Source organism: Oryctolagus cuniculus, chromosome 13 (genome assembly GCF_051225735.1).
Source record: "Oryctolagus cuniculus isolate XC-2025 breed Fujian yellow rabbit chromosome 13, ASM5122573v1, whole genome shotgun sequence".
NCBI classification, from domain to species: Eukaryota; Metazoa; Chordata; class Mammalia; order Lagomorpha; family Leporidae; genus Oryctolagus; species Oryctolagus cuniculus.
Genome location: NC_142879.1, coordinates 16,287,627 through 16,304,560, shown reverse-complemented (window position 1 = coordinate 16,304,560; position 16,934 = coordinate 16,287,627). Strand labels below are relative to the sequence as shown.

General features: G+C 48.6%; 1 protein-coding gene across 10 annotated transcripts in view; it reads right to left on the bottom strand.

Annotated features, from left to right (window-relative positions):
* Positions 1-16,934, bottom strand: part of NR5A2 (nuclear receptor subfamily 5 group A member 2) — a 130,232-nt gene that overhangs the window by 37,939 nt on the left and 75,359 nt on the right. For 9 of the 10 annotated variants that reach the window (XM_002717676.6, XM_008268687.5, XM_008268691.5 and 6 more), the window contains one exon: positions 8,134-8,281. In XM_002717676.6, the coding sequence (XP_002717722.1) occupies positions 8,134-8,281 (148 nt within the window). Of the gene's footprint in view, positions 1-7,068; positions 7,296-8,133; positions 8,282-16,934 lie in introns of those variants that run through there. The other variant, XM_089312056.1, reaches the window with a different exon arrangement.

Here is a 16,934-nt window from a genome sequence, read left to right as displayed (position 1 = left end):
GAGATCTGAACTCGCCTGGTCACCCACACACAGCTGGGCCCTAACGGAACACAGGCAACACACGTTCCTCACTCTTCTGAGCAATCACTGATGTGTTACAGTGACGGGCTTCTTAGATTTAGTTGAAAATGATGGCCAAGAACTACCTAGTTGCCCAAGTATAAAAAATGATGCAGAAGCACTATTTCTGGAATGATTGAAACTTATTATCTGCGCCTTCCAAAAGTTTCAGCTGGAATCCCGACTACAACGACCGTGTACACATCCCTTCAGCTTTGCCAGCCTCAACGTCCTTATCCAGAAAATTCCGCATCCTGTTACATGAATAGCGGCCACGTCACAGGCTCTCTTCCAGGCTAACATTCTAGGGTTCCGTCTTCCCACGGCTGAGGCCAAGGTCGCTCAAGGGTGGGTGGGTGTAAGGGACAGGCACAGTCTCTCAGCTCTTTTCATGCCTCTGATCAAGGTCAGGTTTGTGTACCGTGAAGGCTGATGAAGACATTGTTGTTGATAAGATGCACCTGCACAGAACAGCACGTGTGGAACGCAGGGGGCGAGGGGGAGACACGCAGGCGGAGGCGGATGGTTTGCTGTGTCTGGGACTCTGCTTGGTGCGCCCTGCCTTGCTCGGAGTCCCAGGGTCCACAGCGTAACGGTCTCTCACGCTGCGGAGTTCTCTCCTCCCTGGAAAGGCTGTGCGCTGCCCAGGTGTACACGGCCAAGCGCGATGGCTTGGCACAGCAGGCACTTGATAAATTCTGAGCAGTTTAACGTTTCAAACATGACGACAGGCCTTCTACTTTCCTATCTGTTCCTGCTGCCTGGCTGGATCGGTCAGATTGGAATTTAACCCTCTTAACCAAACACGACCACGACTGGACTCACCAGATTTTATCAGTAAACTGGAATAAAGGTTTAACAAGTGATTCAGTCGTGAGTCACTGATTTGCTCCGTTCTAGAACAGACGTAGGCCCTGGCGTGTGCAGAGCCCAGGAGTGTGCAGGATCTGAGCGGACCGTGCTAACCTACTAACCCCCTCCTTGAGTCAGGACCAAGTCAGCCACTTTGTGCCAGCATTCCACAGAGCGGCTGGCACAGCGCGCGGTGAATGACATACACGCGTCAACCAACTCCTTGGCTCGTCCGGGCATGCAGGGCCGGAGTAGGTCTGAAAAACCTCTCACTAACAGCAGCCGTTAGCAAGGTGACAACATGAGTGCAAACAACTAAAACAAGACAAATATTTTGAGGTATAAGCTAATTCAGAAATATGCTTAAATAAATGCTATTTAGGCAATTATATTCTTGTGCCAGCAGATAACAAACCATCACCGTTTCTCCCACGGTTGTAAATACCTATTGATTACATTTCGACTTAGAACTTCAAAATGAATTATTTCTAGTCATCGCTAAACTGCTTTGCTCACTAAAAGGAAAAAAAAAACCCACACAACACCTATTATACTGCATTTAATTAAGACAAGCATCAACTTTATGTGCCATTATCTGCTTCCGCCAAATCTCTATGGTGTAAATATTGAACAGTGGCACCTACTGCATGCTAATCAATCCTTTCTGAATTTCAAATGATTACATAAATTCCAGGAAATGCGGTCTGCCAGCACTGCCCGCCGCTGCAGAGGTACCAGGGACACATTAGTATGAGGATGCACACGGCTATCTGACAAGTGTCTAGTGGGTGTTTTCCGGGATGAGAATATCACAAATGAACAGGTAAACGCTCAGACTGACTGCTAATTGTCAGAAGTGCCCCGGGCTATTTCTTTTGCTCATCTGACTTCAGGAGAACGACTTAACCAATGCACCTGGGGACGGCTGGGAGCCGAGCGCTTGCACCCTGGGCGCCGTGGGCCAGCCGGCGGCGGCAGGTGGGAACGCGCATGCGCTCACCCTTAGCGGTCAAGAAGCACGGGTCTTGAGGAGCAGCAGGAAGAACAGCGACCACGCAATGCCAAGAACACTTCTTGCTTCTTCCAAGCCCACTCCCCACTATTTTTTAAAAGATTTACTTATTTATCTGAAAGAGTTACAGCGAGAGAGAGGCAAAGAGAGGTCTTCCATCCGCTGGGTCACTCCCCAAATGTCTCTTGCTGTGTGAGATGTGAGGTCAGCAAGTCGCTCTGAGATCGTCTGCCCAATTTCTCTCTCTCTCCCATCCAAGTACTAACCAGGTCTGATCCTGCTCAGCTTCTGAGAGCAGGTGCACTGAAGGGGTATGGCCACAGACTGACACACACACACTCTCTCTCTCTCTCTCTCTCTCTCACACACACACACACACACCCACAGCAGCCAGAGAGCACTCCCCTATACAATGGCTTGTGCAGGAGTCTGACGCTCAGCACAGGGGCCCTGGGTGCCCTCGGACCTCCCTCTTGGCACTTTGCTGTACCCACTGCTCTGTAAGGGTTTTGACCGGGAACCTTTACAAGGTTCCGTTATCAAAACCCCAGGAGACAAATGGCAGATAGAGGGGAAGAGAAAATAAGCACTAGATCTCTGCGTGTCACAAGAATGACCGGGCAAAATTCAAGTCAGGAAAAAAGACCCATCGTATCAGAAACTAAAGACTACTGGAAAGTTAACCACTAGAAATAAATGTCTGGACCCAACAGGCTAAACCCGTCCACATCTTCAGCTGGTAACCAGGGCGCGGTTTTATCTGCCGTGTGCAGCGTCAGGTCCCTGCTGCAAGAACCCATTCCAGGGTAACCATTCAGGGAGGCGGAGCGCGCAAGCTGCAGACAGAATTCAGACTCACGGCCCACGGCCAGGAGTCTCCTCCACCTCATCCCGGCTCCTGGGTCTCCTTTTGAGTTTTTAATGCCAGTGACCTCCGAAGTGGGAAGAGATGACCACCAGGCTCATTTTATTTTTTTCCCCTTTAGCTTCACGAAGATATATTAAAATACTTACAAAGCAGTGAACGCTAATAATCATTTAGCTTGCCAGATGTCTAGTGAATGGCTCAAAAAAAAAAAAAAAAAGTCAAACCTAAGAGGCAATATTAGGCTTTAAAGGGGGGAGGGGTGTCCAGACACTCTCCCCACATCCAGGTACCTACTTTTGATCTCTGGATCCAGGGTCAACTCTTGACCCCTGGGAGGCAGCAGTGATGGCTCAACTAACTGGACTCCTGCAACCCACACAGGAGACTGGGGTTGAGTTTCTGCCTGCAGACTTTAGCCCCAGACATGGCTGGAGTCCCTGGGGGCATTGGGAGAGTGAATCAGTGGACAGGAGATCTAGGTCTCTCACATGAAAAAGTAAAACACTTTCAAAAGGCAAAAATAAGCCATCAGGAAGAAGTCTTCGAAGACGGAAGAACCCCAGTTGGGAGGCAAATGCTCTCTCCAAGCTCATGGAATCTCTGAACCCTACAGTTTACACAGAGATAACAACTAGCCGGGGCTGGCTTTTGGCACAGCAGCTTAGGTCGCTGTATGCAGTGTCAGCATCCCATATCACAGCACTGGTTCAAGTCCCGGCGGCTCCACTCCTGATTCAGCTCCTTGCTCATGCACCCGGAAAAGCAGTCCAAGATGGCCCAAGCACTTGGCCCCCCACCACCCATGGAGCTCTTGGCTCCTGGCTTTGGCCTGACCCAGCCCTGAGGGCCAAGGCTATCGGGGGGGTGAACCAGAGGATGGAAGATCTTTCTCTGCCTCTCCCTCTCCTACTTACCTTTCAAATAAATAAATAAATCTGTAAAACAAACGAAACCTTATGAATTAAAAGCCATGTAACTCTACAGAATATCTGATAAAGATTGGCATTTCGTGGAAGGCAGTTCCCTGTTCTTATTCACTAGGGATCGGTTTTCTTTTTGGCTCATGTTCTTCAGCCAGTGCCCTCATTCTCCACAGCACTCTGTTCGCACAAATGGCAGCTTACGAAGCATAAGGGAACGTCAAAAATCTTATGGAAAATTGTAATTCAATAGAAGTTTCTTTTGGTGCAAATAATTTTTGGAATTCACACGTATAAGAAGTCGTCAAAAGTTCATAGATAATAAACACACACAAAAAAAAACAAAAACCAAGCATGGATTTCAAACCTTTTTGCACCAAAACTAGCTAATCTTTCAGTTCCATTTCCCATGACTTCTGGAAGTGCCCTGTTTCTGTGAGTCGGACGGAGCACTAGGACAGAGGACGCCCTGGCTGGCACCCCGAGGTGGGGGCTGAGGCTAACGTGTCAGAAGGAACACCTCATTCCTTCGACTACAAAATCAGAGGGATGGGGGCCGGCGCTGGGGCGTATCGGGTAAAGCCGCCACCTGCCACGCCGGCATCCCATATGGGCACTGGTTCGAGACGTGGCTGCTCCCTGCTAATGCGCCTGGGAAAGCAGTGGAAGACGGCCCAAGCAGTGGAAGATGCACCCACATGGGAGACCTGGGAGAAGCTCCTGGCTCCTGGCTTTGGATCAGCTCAGCTCTGGCCATTGAGGTCATCTGGGGAGTGAACCAGCGGATGGAAGACCTCTCTCTCTAACTCTCCTTCTCTCTCTGTGTAACTCTTCCAAGTAAATAAATAAATCTTAAAAAAAAAAGACTTCTGTTTTGACCTCTCTTGGGTCAAGCATAACTGGCCTACTTAGAATATTTCCTTTTCTGCCAAGTTCTCAAAGGGCACAAATTATGTTATCTCATAGTTAGGCAGCAAACAAGATTTCAATACAATATCATGACTAGGAGAGATTGGGCCTCCAAGGCCTATGACCCCTCCCTCTCTCTCTCTCTCTTTCTCTCTCTCTCTCTCACACACACACACACCCTGACCTCTTCTGATGAGCTTAACTGATACCTGCTCACAGGCACAGCCTGGTGTAGAGGGGAGAAATCGCAGCACACGAGAAGAGTTTGTGCTGCTCACGTTAGTTTTCCTGGAGCCAGGGACAAGCTTTAGGGAAGGATGACTTAAAGAGAAAGTCAGAGGCCTCTGGAACCTGCTGTCTCCGCGGATCAGCTCCGGCTCTGGTAGATGTTTCTACTCCAGCTACACACTCAGACACCGAGTCCCACCCCAGGCCGCTCCTTCCGGCTCTGCCCCCGCTGTGGCTGGCGGCCTAGGCCAGGTGATGTCCTCACCTCACTTCCTTCCTGAGTCTCACACCTGGGTTTCCTGCCTGGTCTCTACTCCGGTCAACTTCCCGCATTGCTACCAAAACCGCAAATCAGGCCCAGTTACCCACCTCCCCCCCATAAGAACCGTCCCGCCCTTCCTCGGTGCCTACAGAACGGCAACCTCTCCTGCTGGCCGCCGTATCCCCAGCGCCTGCTCGGGGCCTGCCCCACGGTCGTGCCCAGTTGAGTGAGGACTGCACCCATGCTGCCGTCCACGGCCAGGCTCCTGCCCCCTCCCCAGCCACGTCCGCTGTTTCCTTGGAGCTGTGTTCTCCTATGAGCAGCACCCCCAGATCCAACCCGCGCCCTCCTGCCTTCCAGTCTCTGCACTGGCTGTTCACGGGGCTTAGAAAGTCGCACCTGCTGAGGACAGCAGCCCAGCTTCTCTCAGCAAATCTCTCTGGAAAACTGCTTCCTGACTCACCTGAGTACCTCTAGGACCAGAGCTCTCCCAGAACAGCCCCTGGTCTCTGACCAGGCCACAAACTCCTCATTTTCTCAAGAATCAAAGACACTCCAGGCTGGGCTGGGATCAGACAGATCTGGATTCAAACCGAGGGGGCTCCAAGTTCACGAGGGATTGAGACAGCAGGTACCTGGCTTAGGAGTTGGACTGGGCTCTGCATGGTGGTCTTGCTATGATTTCATTCTCAGGGGGCCGGTGGTGTGACTCAGCGGGTTAACACCTAGCCTGAAGCGCCAGCATCCCATATGGGCGCTGGTTCTAGTTCTGGCTGCTCCTCTTCCAATCCAGCTTTCTGCTATGGCCTGGGAAAGCAGTGGAAGATGGCCCAAGTCCTTAGGCCCCTGCACCCGCGTGGGAGACCTGGAAGAAGCTCCTGACCCCTGGCTTTGGATCAGTGCAGTTCCGGCCATTGTGGCCAACTGGGGAGCGAAGCAGAGGATGGAAGACCTCTCTCTCTCTCTCTCTCTGCCTCTTCTCTGTGTAACTTTGACTTTCAAATAAATAAATCTTAAAAAAAATGATTTCATTCGCAGTCACAGGTAAGACAGGTGTTTGAGGGCTAGCCTGGGAACCTAAAGGTTGATGTATACATATAACACAATAAAGTTGAAATTAAAAAAAAAATTATCCATTGTTTCTGTGGGGAAACAAGTTTTCTACTCACAAATGGGAAACGACATGCTTCTGTAAAAATAAATTCTTGGCCCAAAGTTACTGACCTCTGACCTGAGAGCCATGCTTTCCTTTTTCTTAAAGCAATAGACCAGTTTTAATGGACGCTTAGGTTAGCTACTCTGATGGCCCACGCCCCTGAGATGTTCAACGTGCACAGTAAACAAGACAGCACATGACCCACTGAGGGTCTGGTCAATCCACAGCCCCGGTGACCAGGAAGGTAACTTACGAGGTTCAAAGGTTGTACCCTTTCTGCATCCCTCCCCCCTCCCACACACGGCTGGCAGAGAACATGACAAATCTGGAATATGATGGGGGAAGACAGAAGTGATGAAAACCAAAGGCGGCCCAGGGTTACTGTGCACATCTTCAAGTGTAATATAGTTCTTCCACTACTTTAAAATACCACTGCAGTGAGATGTCTCTAAATATTTTAAGGCCCGGGTGCTGTAAGATTTCGCCCACAAACGTTACCACATTTTCCATTTAATTACTGATCAATGTACTGGCTGGGAAGACTCACATAACCAGCACAATCTGTGAGATGAGAGCAAGCAGGCCTGAGCCAGCCACCTCTGGGCTTTCTAAAATCACTCTTGGGTAAAAGACGCCGGATCACTCGACCAGAACTCCGCTATGTGTTGTGGTTAATCCAGAAACCACGCAGGATGCAGCCCCGGCCCTGGGAACCTTTGAACGCGGCATCTCGCAGATTTTGTTGTCATTTTACATTTCAGTAACATTTCTTTTTGCTCTGTTTATCGCACTTTCCAAAATATGAAAACGCTCTTTTTATTTTAATTTTGACTCCATGTGAAAAGCCAACGCTGGTTCTATTACTTCAAACTCTGCCTTTATTGGCAACAGTTGTGCCGTGCTGTCGCGAAGAATTTTAAAACCAAAGTGCCAAGGCTGGAGAGGAGGTGCATCTGTTTCACTCTGCAGCTCGTTCGACTGTTTTTCTTTCTCAGAATATGAATTCACAACTATCCTAGAACTGAAGACTAAAGAAAAAACACATGTTGGTAAATCATTTCTGCATTTTTTTTCATTCGTGGGAGACTGCCTCCCTCAGCTGTCTGCCAGTAAGGAATAAAGGGAGTTGGAGAAAAGTTTATTTAACTTGGCTTTCTTAATCCAACAAAATACAGAAATCAAGTAAGGGACAGGCAGAAAAAAATCTGTTCCTTTGAAGTCAATAAGAATCCATCTCCTTAATCCCTTTTTTATGCCACGCAGTGGTGATTTTTCTCCACTGCTCACTGAGAGCCTTGATTGAGCTAATACGTCTTGCTTAGTTATCCTTCTCCTGCGAGCCTTCCTACGGAAAAATCTTCCCCCTTGACAAGTGTCATCCTTGTACTCGCACAGCCGTGGACCTGGCTATAAACGCTTTCTAGTTAATCCTGATAGAGATTTGAAAACCCGGGCTTTTAATTACTCTGTGTTTTGGAAGGGTAAAAACAGCAGTAGGTAGCAAGCACACAGACATGATCCGCGCTACAGTGGCTCAAATTTTCCATCTTTCCTGGGCCATCTCCATTCAGCCACCCACTGTTGCCTCTCTGTCAATCATGGACAAAAACCCAGAACTCCAACTGAATACTTTAGTTTCCACACCCTAACCTATCTGCTAATGGACTATGAATCATTATATATATATATATATATATATATATGCAAATATACCCATGTCTGAAGATCTCATAATTTGTAAGGAAGAGCATTATAGTGGCAGAAAAAAAAAAAAAGCAAAACACATGCACTGACTTCAAGACACTCCAAGTCTAACCCCATGGAGTCGTCTTTGGTCGCAGACAGAATGAGAAAAGGATTTCTTACCTAAACTAAAGAGCACCAAGAATTTCAGACACACAAATTCCCGTTGATCAAACTGGAGAGAGCGAAGTTTTACCACCAACTCCTGGGCATGACTCATGAGGTTGTTGAGCGTGGCGCCTGCTTGTGCTGCTATTATGGAGTGGTCCACCTGCAACACAGAATCGCAGTTTTAAGGAGGGTAGAACCAGACACATAAGTTGCACTTGATGTTACTAAGAATTGTGGGTACAGCCTCGCTGCTGCACAGACTTCTGGCTGAGGTGACTCTCCCCACGGAAGTAGCTTGATACATGTGTTATCATCTAATGCACCAGTTATCCTGATAGAGATAATCATTTTATAAGCTTAACAGGAAACAAATTTGACTATAGAAATTTTTTAAGTATGCAAACATCATCATTTTTTGCTATTAGGAAATTACATGATTGCTTAAGATAAATAGGAAGAATCGTGAAAAAGTTCATAGAAAATGCACCCTGTAAAAGAATTATGCATGGATTCCAACTTTTTTTGCATCAAATTTTCTAACTGCCCTTTTCCCATGAACTTGTAAAAATGCCCTCACATGTTCAAAACATGTAGTTCACATGCAGTGAATTCAGAACAGCATTCCACGTGGACACCATGACATACCAGATGAAGAAAATAAAGGCAGAGACACATCCCTAGTCGCTTCATGAAACCATATTTAATCACGGTCCAAGATTGCATGCTTGGGGCCAGCGTCGTCGTGTGGCGGGTTGAGCCACTGCCTGCGACCGAGCACCGGTTCGAGCCCTGGCTGCTCCATTTCCAATCCAGCTCCCTGCTGGTATTCCTAGCAAGGTGGCAGAAGATGGCCCAAGTCCTTGAACCCTTGAACCCTTGTGGGAGACCTCAAAGAGGCTCCTGGCTCCAGCCCAGCCCCAACCACTGCAGCTATTTAGAGAGTGGACCAGTAAACAGAGCAGGATCTAAGTCTGCCTTTCAAGTAAATAAACGAATCTTTAAACAAAAACTAAGACTACAAGCTTGTGGAGGCAAGAGTCACCTCGGAGGTATTCCTTAGCGTGTTGCCTCTTAAAAAGCTATGCCGTAAAACTGCTCTTTTTCAAATAATTGTGTCAAATTAATAGACTTCTCTCTGAAGACAGCAGTGACTTTATTGGTAACAAGACTAAGGCTTCCTTTCCTTTTCATTAATAAAAGGAAGGGGGTGCACTGGTCCTACACAGGTCCATTTCCAGTAGGAAGTTAAGATGTCGGGCAGCCGTCAGGGATAGCACCGACGTTGCTGTGGCGACAACAGCAAATCGGGAAAGCCCAGTGGGTACCTGACGCTCTCATCCCTTTTTCCTGGAGAGCTCTCAGGCAACCAGATACTCTTTTAGGGGCATTTAATATTTGCAGCAGCAGCAAATTTGTCTGGGAGGCAAGTCCTCATCTGCCACTCACCCAGAGCAGACTCTATTAAATTTTTATATTTATTGACATTTCATTACCATAATTGACTGCACTTGCTTCTCCAAGAGACGGCACAGGGCTGCCTCCTACGCCGGAGAACTGGTCCCTCGAGTGGAATTTGCAATTAAAAACAAGGCAGAATAGATTTTTTTTATTGTGTAAATATGATGAGTTGAATTTTCAGCTTTAACTAGAGAATACTTGGGTGTACAGAAACCTTTTTCAAGAGTGAGAAAAATTATGAGTCAGTGGAAAGTCGACCCCCAAAGGTGTCAATCAGCTTAGAGAGAGTCAACTATGCATGAAAAAGCCACCGGGCAAGTGCTGGTGCCAAGCTCTGTGCTGGCCCCTGCGCACTGAAGCTAACCCTGAGGTGTTCCACAGCGCGGGCGAGAAACGGTTGGTGCACGGGTCCTGGAACCCTGAGCTGGGAGAAGACAGGGCCAGCTATGGAGCTCTGCCAAGCACAGGGAGAGCACAGCCCAGCGCACAAAGGGAGGGCCCTGCTAGTGTGTTGCCAGTTCTCACAGGGGAACTTGATGTCATGTGACAGGTCCCTGTCAAAAGGCAGGTGCATCCAAAATCCTACATGCGGACCTGCATCGTGGTGCAAGCAGGTTAGTAACGCCCTGCCTGCAGTGCCGGCATCCTACATGAGAGCTGGTACAGAGTGTTGGCTGATTCACTTTTTATTTATTTATTTTGAAAGTCACAGTTACAGAGAGGGGGATCTTTGTATCTGCTGGTTCACTACCCAGATGGCCCCAATGGCCAGGGCTTGGTCACACTGAAGCCAGGAGCTTCTTCTGGGTCTCCCATGTGGGTGCGGGGGTCCAGATACTTGGGCCATCTTCTGTTGTTTTCCAGGCCATTAGTAGGGAGCCAGGTCAGAAGCGGAGCAGCCGGGACATGAACCAGCACCCAGGTGGGATGCCAGCACTACAGGCGGCGGCTTTACCTGCTGTGCCACAGCCAAGGCCCCTGTTCCTCTTCCAATCCAGCTCCCTGCTAAGTGCCTGAGAAAACTGCAGAAGATGGTCCACGTACTTGGGCTCCTGTACCCACATGGGAGACCGGGATGGAGTTCCAGGCTGCTGGTTTCAGCCTGGCCTTTGCAGTCACTTGCAGAGTGAACCAGCCCATGAAAGACCTCTCCATCTTAATGGATCTCCCCCTGCCACCACAACTACACACCCCACCACCACCCCTGTAGCTCTGCCTTTCAAATAAATAGAGAGAATATTATATCAAATTACTTTCAGTCTATATGGATGAGGTATATGTGAAACAAATCTATTTCATGTTCAGAATTGGGTCCCACCCCCAATATATCTCATATGTACTTCTGGTACCCTGCATTTTGGATAAGAGATATGCAACCTGTAATGTCAACTTAACGGAGACAAACAGACCAGCAGGAAGGCCTGGTGGGGCAGCAGTGGTGCAAGAGCCTGGACAAGACAAAGCTGGGCCAATGTTGCCACCCCTTCCACCCAAAGGGCCTTCGGCAAGCCAGAGAACAGCTCTGCCCACTGGCGTGCTGGTCTTCAGCATGGCGGTTAAGCAGGGTGAGGGGAACGAGGCGCCTCCTCCTGCGACTGTCAAGAAACAATCAAGTTGGGACAATGCTTGAACCAGCTGAATGCGCTGTGGCTATAGCTTAGGACACATAATTACCCCCTTTACAAGCCATCATTATTGGAGAGGCAGAGGAGACGGCTCCTGGTCACTGCCTCCCACCCAGAAGCCTGCAGCACTCAGGGGAGGGGAGTGGCAGGTTGAAACCAGGAGCCAGGAACTCCATCCAGGTCTCCCATGTGGGTGGCAGGGACCCCACTACTTGAGCCATCCCCTCCGCCTCCCATGGCTTGCATTAGCAGGGGGCTGGAGCCAGGAGTGGGATCCAGGCACTCGGACGTGGGATGCTGGAAGACCAAACGCCTGCCCCTATAGTACATTTTAAGAGAGGCCTTAAATTAGGTAGACCACATTCTAAGTAAAGCAAAAACATGCTATTCATTTTTTTATAAGATGGGATTAATGAAACTTTGATGTGTACGTCATTGTCACAGGTCTCTAATTACAAGTTCAAATACTGGAAGTTCCACTTGAAGATATAGTACACTATGCCTGAAGGAACCTAAATTGTTTCCTAGGAGTATATATTTAGTGAGACGGACCTCAGGAAATCAATTGGCATACCAACAACTTTATAGCTACACATTTATTTACATGCTAATTTGAAAGCTCAAACATGCTTATTAAATGGGGGCTCCGATAACATTTCTTTCAAGGATAATTTATCAAATTGCACAGCTCTGAAGGAGGCTGTGTGATTTATTCCTGAGGCAGCACACAGATCTGCAACTTCTATTTTATGACAAACATAATTATATTTTCATTGTTGAATGCAGGGCTTGAGCTCATTTCAGGAGCAGCTGGCCTTGTCTTTTATGTACTTAGTAAAATGAATTTATCACTCTCTTACGTGTAATCTTCGTGCCATTAAATTCGAGGGAAATATTGAAGAAATACTCCATGCCAGTGTCCCCTTTGGATAAATTTCACTCATCTTGAAGGTAGAAACAGTTTTAGCTAAATTGCTTTTAGTTCTAATTGCCAGAATTTTGATGACTTGTCTTTTGTAAGGTGCCTGTCATTTTAATACGATACACAATCATGGAAAATAATAAGTTGTTGGTAGACTTCTCCCTCAGGACGATGTTACAGTGGCTGTTAATTAGCCACAAAATGCAAATAGTAAAACCCAACCCCCTGCAAAGTACTTGATTGTTATTTCATATACAGGTATATGTGTATATGCACGTGTGTGTGTGTGTGTGTGTGTTTTAAAAACACCTGACAGAAAAAACGGTTGTCATAAATGTAAGATGCTAAAAACAGAACTGATTTGACAATGCCTAATGTCACTGATTATCTTTTCCATTCTGCTTAACAACGTTATTTAAAGGGTATTTACATAGATGCCTGATCAAAATACAGTAACACATCATTAGAACCCAATAGTTCACTTTAGATTTCAGGGAATCCTCATTTCCATGCTAGATCGTGGTGTCCCAGAAAGCTCCCTCCAGGGCCACAGGGTTCAGCCACTCTGGCTCGGACGGAATGAACCAGGACGGGACTCGGGGCTTCTTCCCAAGCACTACTGGGCTTGAGTGCAGAGTTGGGGTCTTGGACCTAACGTTCCTCTTTCTCCAAGTGCCAAGTAGCATGACCTGGATATCCCCTCCCTCTGAAAAATTCAGTCTGGGCATTTCCTTCCTCTGTTCTGTCCCGGTGCCCTCCTCCTATCAGCGAATCGGATTCAGTAGGAACAATCTAGAAGACGGGGGCCTTGCATCCCTTGCATGTGAACACACAAAACAACTTTAAGGTGGCACCGAGTTCCTCCTCTCTGGGCGTCCCTTGGTGTCTGGAATTTGCCCTAACACCGTGCACCGAGGCACGCGTCATCTCACTGTTTGCTAATCCTCATTCAGGATACATGTTTTCATCTGTCCTGGCAGTAAGCACCTTTGGGCATGTAAGAAAACGAGAGGTGAACCTGGACGCTGTCCGGGGAGTGCCTGGAGAGCACACCCTCTCCCAGGCGACACCGGAACAGCTGCCGAGTGCGGTGGGCGTTTATGCAGCACGTCCTTGTCGCTGCTCCTCGGACGTTCAGCACCCGTGGTCGCCTCCACGTGCAAAGGACGGAAAGCATCTTCCCTCCAGGAGAAGGAGGCTCCGTCAAGCCATGTTGCCTGGCAACACCCATCCATCCCATTCCGATAGGCCACCTCCTCCCAGCAGCCTTCCCGTGCCTGCTCTCGGAGCCTGGGTCACAGGGCTCACGTGGGAAAGTGCAGAGTGCGAGGCCACGCGCGCAGGGCCGAGCGGGCCGACATTAGCCTGATCTCCGGTGACCACGGCGCTGGGCGCAAACGTCCCCTCTCACCCTCCCTCCTTTGGCTTCTGCTCACGTTTCAGGCCATCGGAAGTACGTTTTGGCTGAATGAAAAAGCGTATTCCTTGTCTACAGGTCAGAATCATCCCGCTGTCTGCAGGGGAATTTCGCCAGCTTTCCTGGAATAACGTCACTTAATTGCTCCCCCCATATCAAATATCACGCCCTTGATAAGATGTCCCACAGGAAGACGGCTATCCCTGTCTTACAGTTCACTCTCCACACAAGTCCATGGCAGTGGGTCAAGCGTAAATGATCTCATGCAGAAAAACAGGAGGAAAATCCCTTACTTAGGAGATTTGTTTTTCCAAAAATCAGTACTCAACGAAAACAACACCAAAAGGCCATAAGGAACGGTACGCATGCAGCTCCTTAGGAGAGAAGTGAATTTGTTTTGCTTGGAAGATCCACGGAGGCTGTCACAGACCTGAAAGGACAATTCACAGCCTTGGGGAGGGTGAGCTTGTAGCACCCCAGAGTTACCCAACAAAGCAGCATGGCTCAAGGTGAAGAACAGGCGCTCAGGCCCCGGCCAGCCCAGGCTGAACGTCCGTCGGCTCTACCACCGCTCGCCAAGTGTTGTTCCGAGCGCCAATCAAGCCCTTCCTCTCTTTGCTTCAGTCCCCCGACCGCACAAGATGGCAAGGATAGTGCTTTCTTCACAGAGGTGCTGGCTCCACAAACCCCAGCCTGTGTTGGTGGGCTCTTGGCGACTTCTGACTTCTATGTCATCACATCACACAACTATTTCCCATAAAGCCTGTGTCTCGGCTGGCTCTCACTGCCCTTCCGCACTGCGCACACGACGCTGAAGCTACAGGGACATGCTCAAGATGTCACAGGCTGTTCTCAGAGATGCATGTGTGTGTTACACACACACACACACACACACACACACACAATCCCATGTCCACACCACAGAGTGAGCAGTCTGCACCAATGAAAATATATCCAATCTACAGCCCAACTGTTATAAAACTGTGAACAAGACAAAGAAATTCTCAATTCTTTGCTTTCTTCGTTACTTCCATATATTGTCCTCTTTTCTCCAGAATATGGGTTTATGCTTTTACTTAAACATACTCCTTTCCTTCTATATGATTGTTTTACCATCTTTGTGGGGAGCAGGGCCCGTCTCCCGCAACATGGCGGGGCGCCCGGGAGACAAATAAGTACTAAGACTGCGGACAAATACTGAAGACAAATACTGAGATTAGAGACTAGACTAAACTACTGGAACTGCTAAGACTAACTCTATGCATCTGATCTCCCACCATATGGCGCTGAGAGGGAGTAAACAACTTCCACACAACTGCCTCACCAATTCAACTAACAAGCTGCAGGAGCTGATCCTGCCCCTGATTGGAGGAGAGCAGTGTGCTCAGCACGTGGGGAGAGAACGCCAGCAGAGTTGGGATTGGTGGAAGAGGACTATAAAAGGGGGAGAGAGACAACATGCAGGAGGAACATCTGAGGAACCCCTGAGAGAGCCGGCCGGTGGTGTGCCGCTCCTCCGCGGAAGAGGGGGAAGCGGCAGGGGTGCCGCCCCTCCACGGAGGCAGGGTGTGGGGGCGGCAGCTAATCCGGGGAGGACCCGGGAAAGAAACAACAGCAAATCCATTGCCGCTCCTCCACGACCCTGCGGAGCAAGCGACACATCTTCCTAATTTGTTACTATTATTATTATTATTATTTTTTGGATAGGCAGAATGGACAGTGAGAGAGAGAGAGAGAGAGAGAAAGGGCTTCCTTTTGCCATTGGTTCACCCTCCAATGCACCGTGCTGATCCGATGGCAGGAGCCAGGTGCTTCTCCTGGTCTCCCATGGGGTGCAGGGCCCAAGCACTTGGGCCATCCTCCACTGCACTCCCTGGCCACAGCAGGGAGCTGGCCTGGAAGAGGGGCAACCGGGACAGAATCTGGAACCCCGACCGGGACTAGAACCCGGTGTGCCAGCGCTGCAAGGCGGAGGATTAGCCTATTGAGCCACGGCGCCGGATGCTATTATTCTTGAATTTTTAATAAAAATCTACTCTGGGACTGGTCCTGTGGTATAGCAGGTAAAGCTGCCACCTGCAGTGCCAGCATCCCATATCGGCACCGGTTCGAGTCCTGGCTGCTCCACTTCCCATCCAGCTCTCTGCTATGGCCTGGGGAAGCAGAGAAAATGGCCCAAATGCTTGGGCCCCTGCACCCACGTGGGAGACCCGGAAGAAGCTCCTGGCTCCTGGCTCTGGATGGGCACAGCTCCAACCGTTGCGGCCTGTTGGGGAGTGAACCAGCAGATGGAAGACTCTCTCTCTCTGTCTGCCTCTCCTCTTTCTATGTAGTTCTGACTTTCAAATAAATAAACAAAATCTTTTAAAAAAAATTCTGAAAATGTCTTGGATGTTTAAAAAAAATAATCTATTCTCTCCATGCTTGCAAACAAGGAAGTATTTACCACTGTCAAGAAAATTATACTTAAAATGTTCACTGGGGGCCAGCGCCATGGCACAGGTTAATCCTCTGCCTGCGGCGCCGGCATCCCATATGGCCGCAGTTCTAGTCCCAGCTGTTCTTCTTCCCATCCAGCTCTCTGCTATGGCCTGGGAAAGCAGTAGACAATGGCTCAAGTCACTGGGCCCTGCACCCACATGGGAGACCAGAGGAAGCTCCTGGCTCCTGGCTTCAGATCAGCGCAGCCCCAGCCGTTGCAGCCATTTGGGGAGTGAACCAGCGGACGGAAGACCTTTCTCTCTGTCTCTACCTCTCATTGTCTGTAACTCTAACTCTCAAATAAATAAAACCTCAAAAAAAAAAAAAAGTTCACTCATCTCCCTGGGCCACAGGGTAGGAAGCGATCGACAACAGTAAAAGGATGATTTGTCATCGGAAAACCATTTTCGGTATCCAAGTCCCATGAGGGTTGGAAGGTGTTAAAAGGGTATGGATCAGATGTGGGAATGTGGGAGGGATGATCACTCTGGGTCTTGAGTCCTAGTTGGCTTGTTTGAGATAATTGCTTATCTCAAAATTAATTAGTGAGTTCAGTTAGGAATCAGGACAACCTAATATTTATATTGTACATAAATCAGAGCAGGTGGTGGCGGGTCATTAGGAACGTTCATGTCTGTGACTCTACATTCCGATCTCTGCCCCGCCCTGCTAGAGAGAGGTCACGTGCTTCAGCAAAGTCTCCTTTGTAGCACTTTAGTTTCCATCCTTTGAAGCTGCAGGAAGCCGGGAGGAATGCCGAAAATGCTTTGTGTAGCCTATTCTACAAAAGAAAATGATCTCTTCCCTAACGCCATAAATGAGACGATCTGATTGTATTGCTATGTTTACATAATGATGCTGACATATTATAACAGTAGGCTATTCACTTGGAATGGATGGGAAGCACACA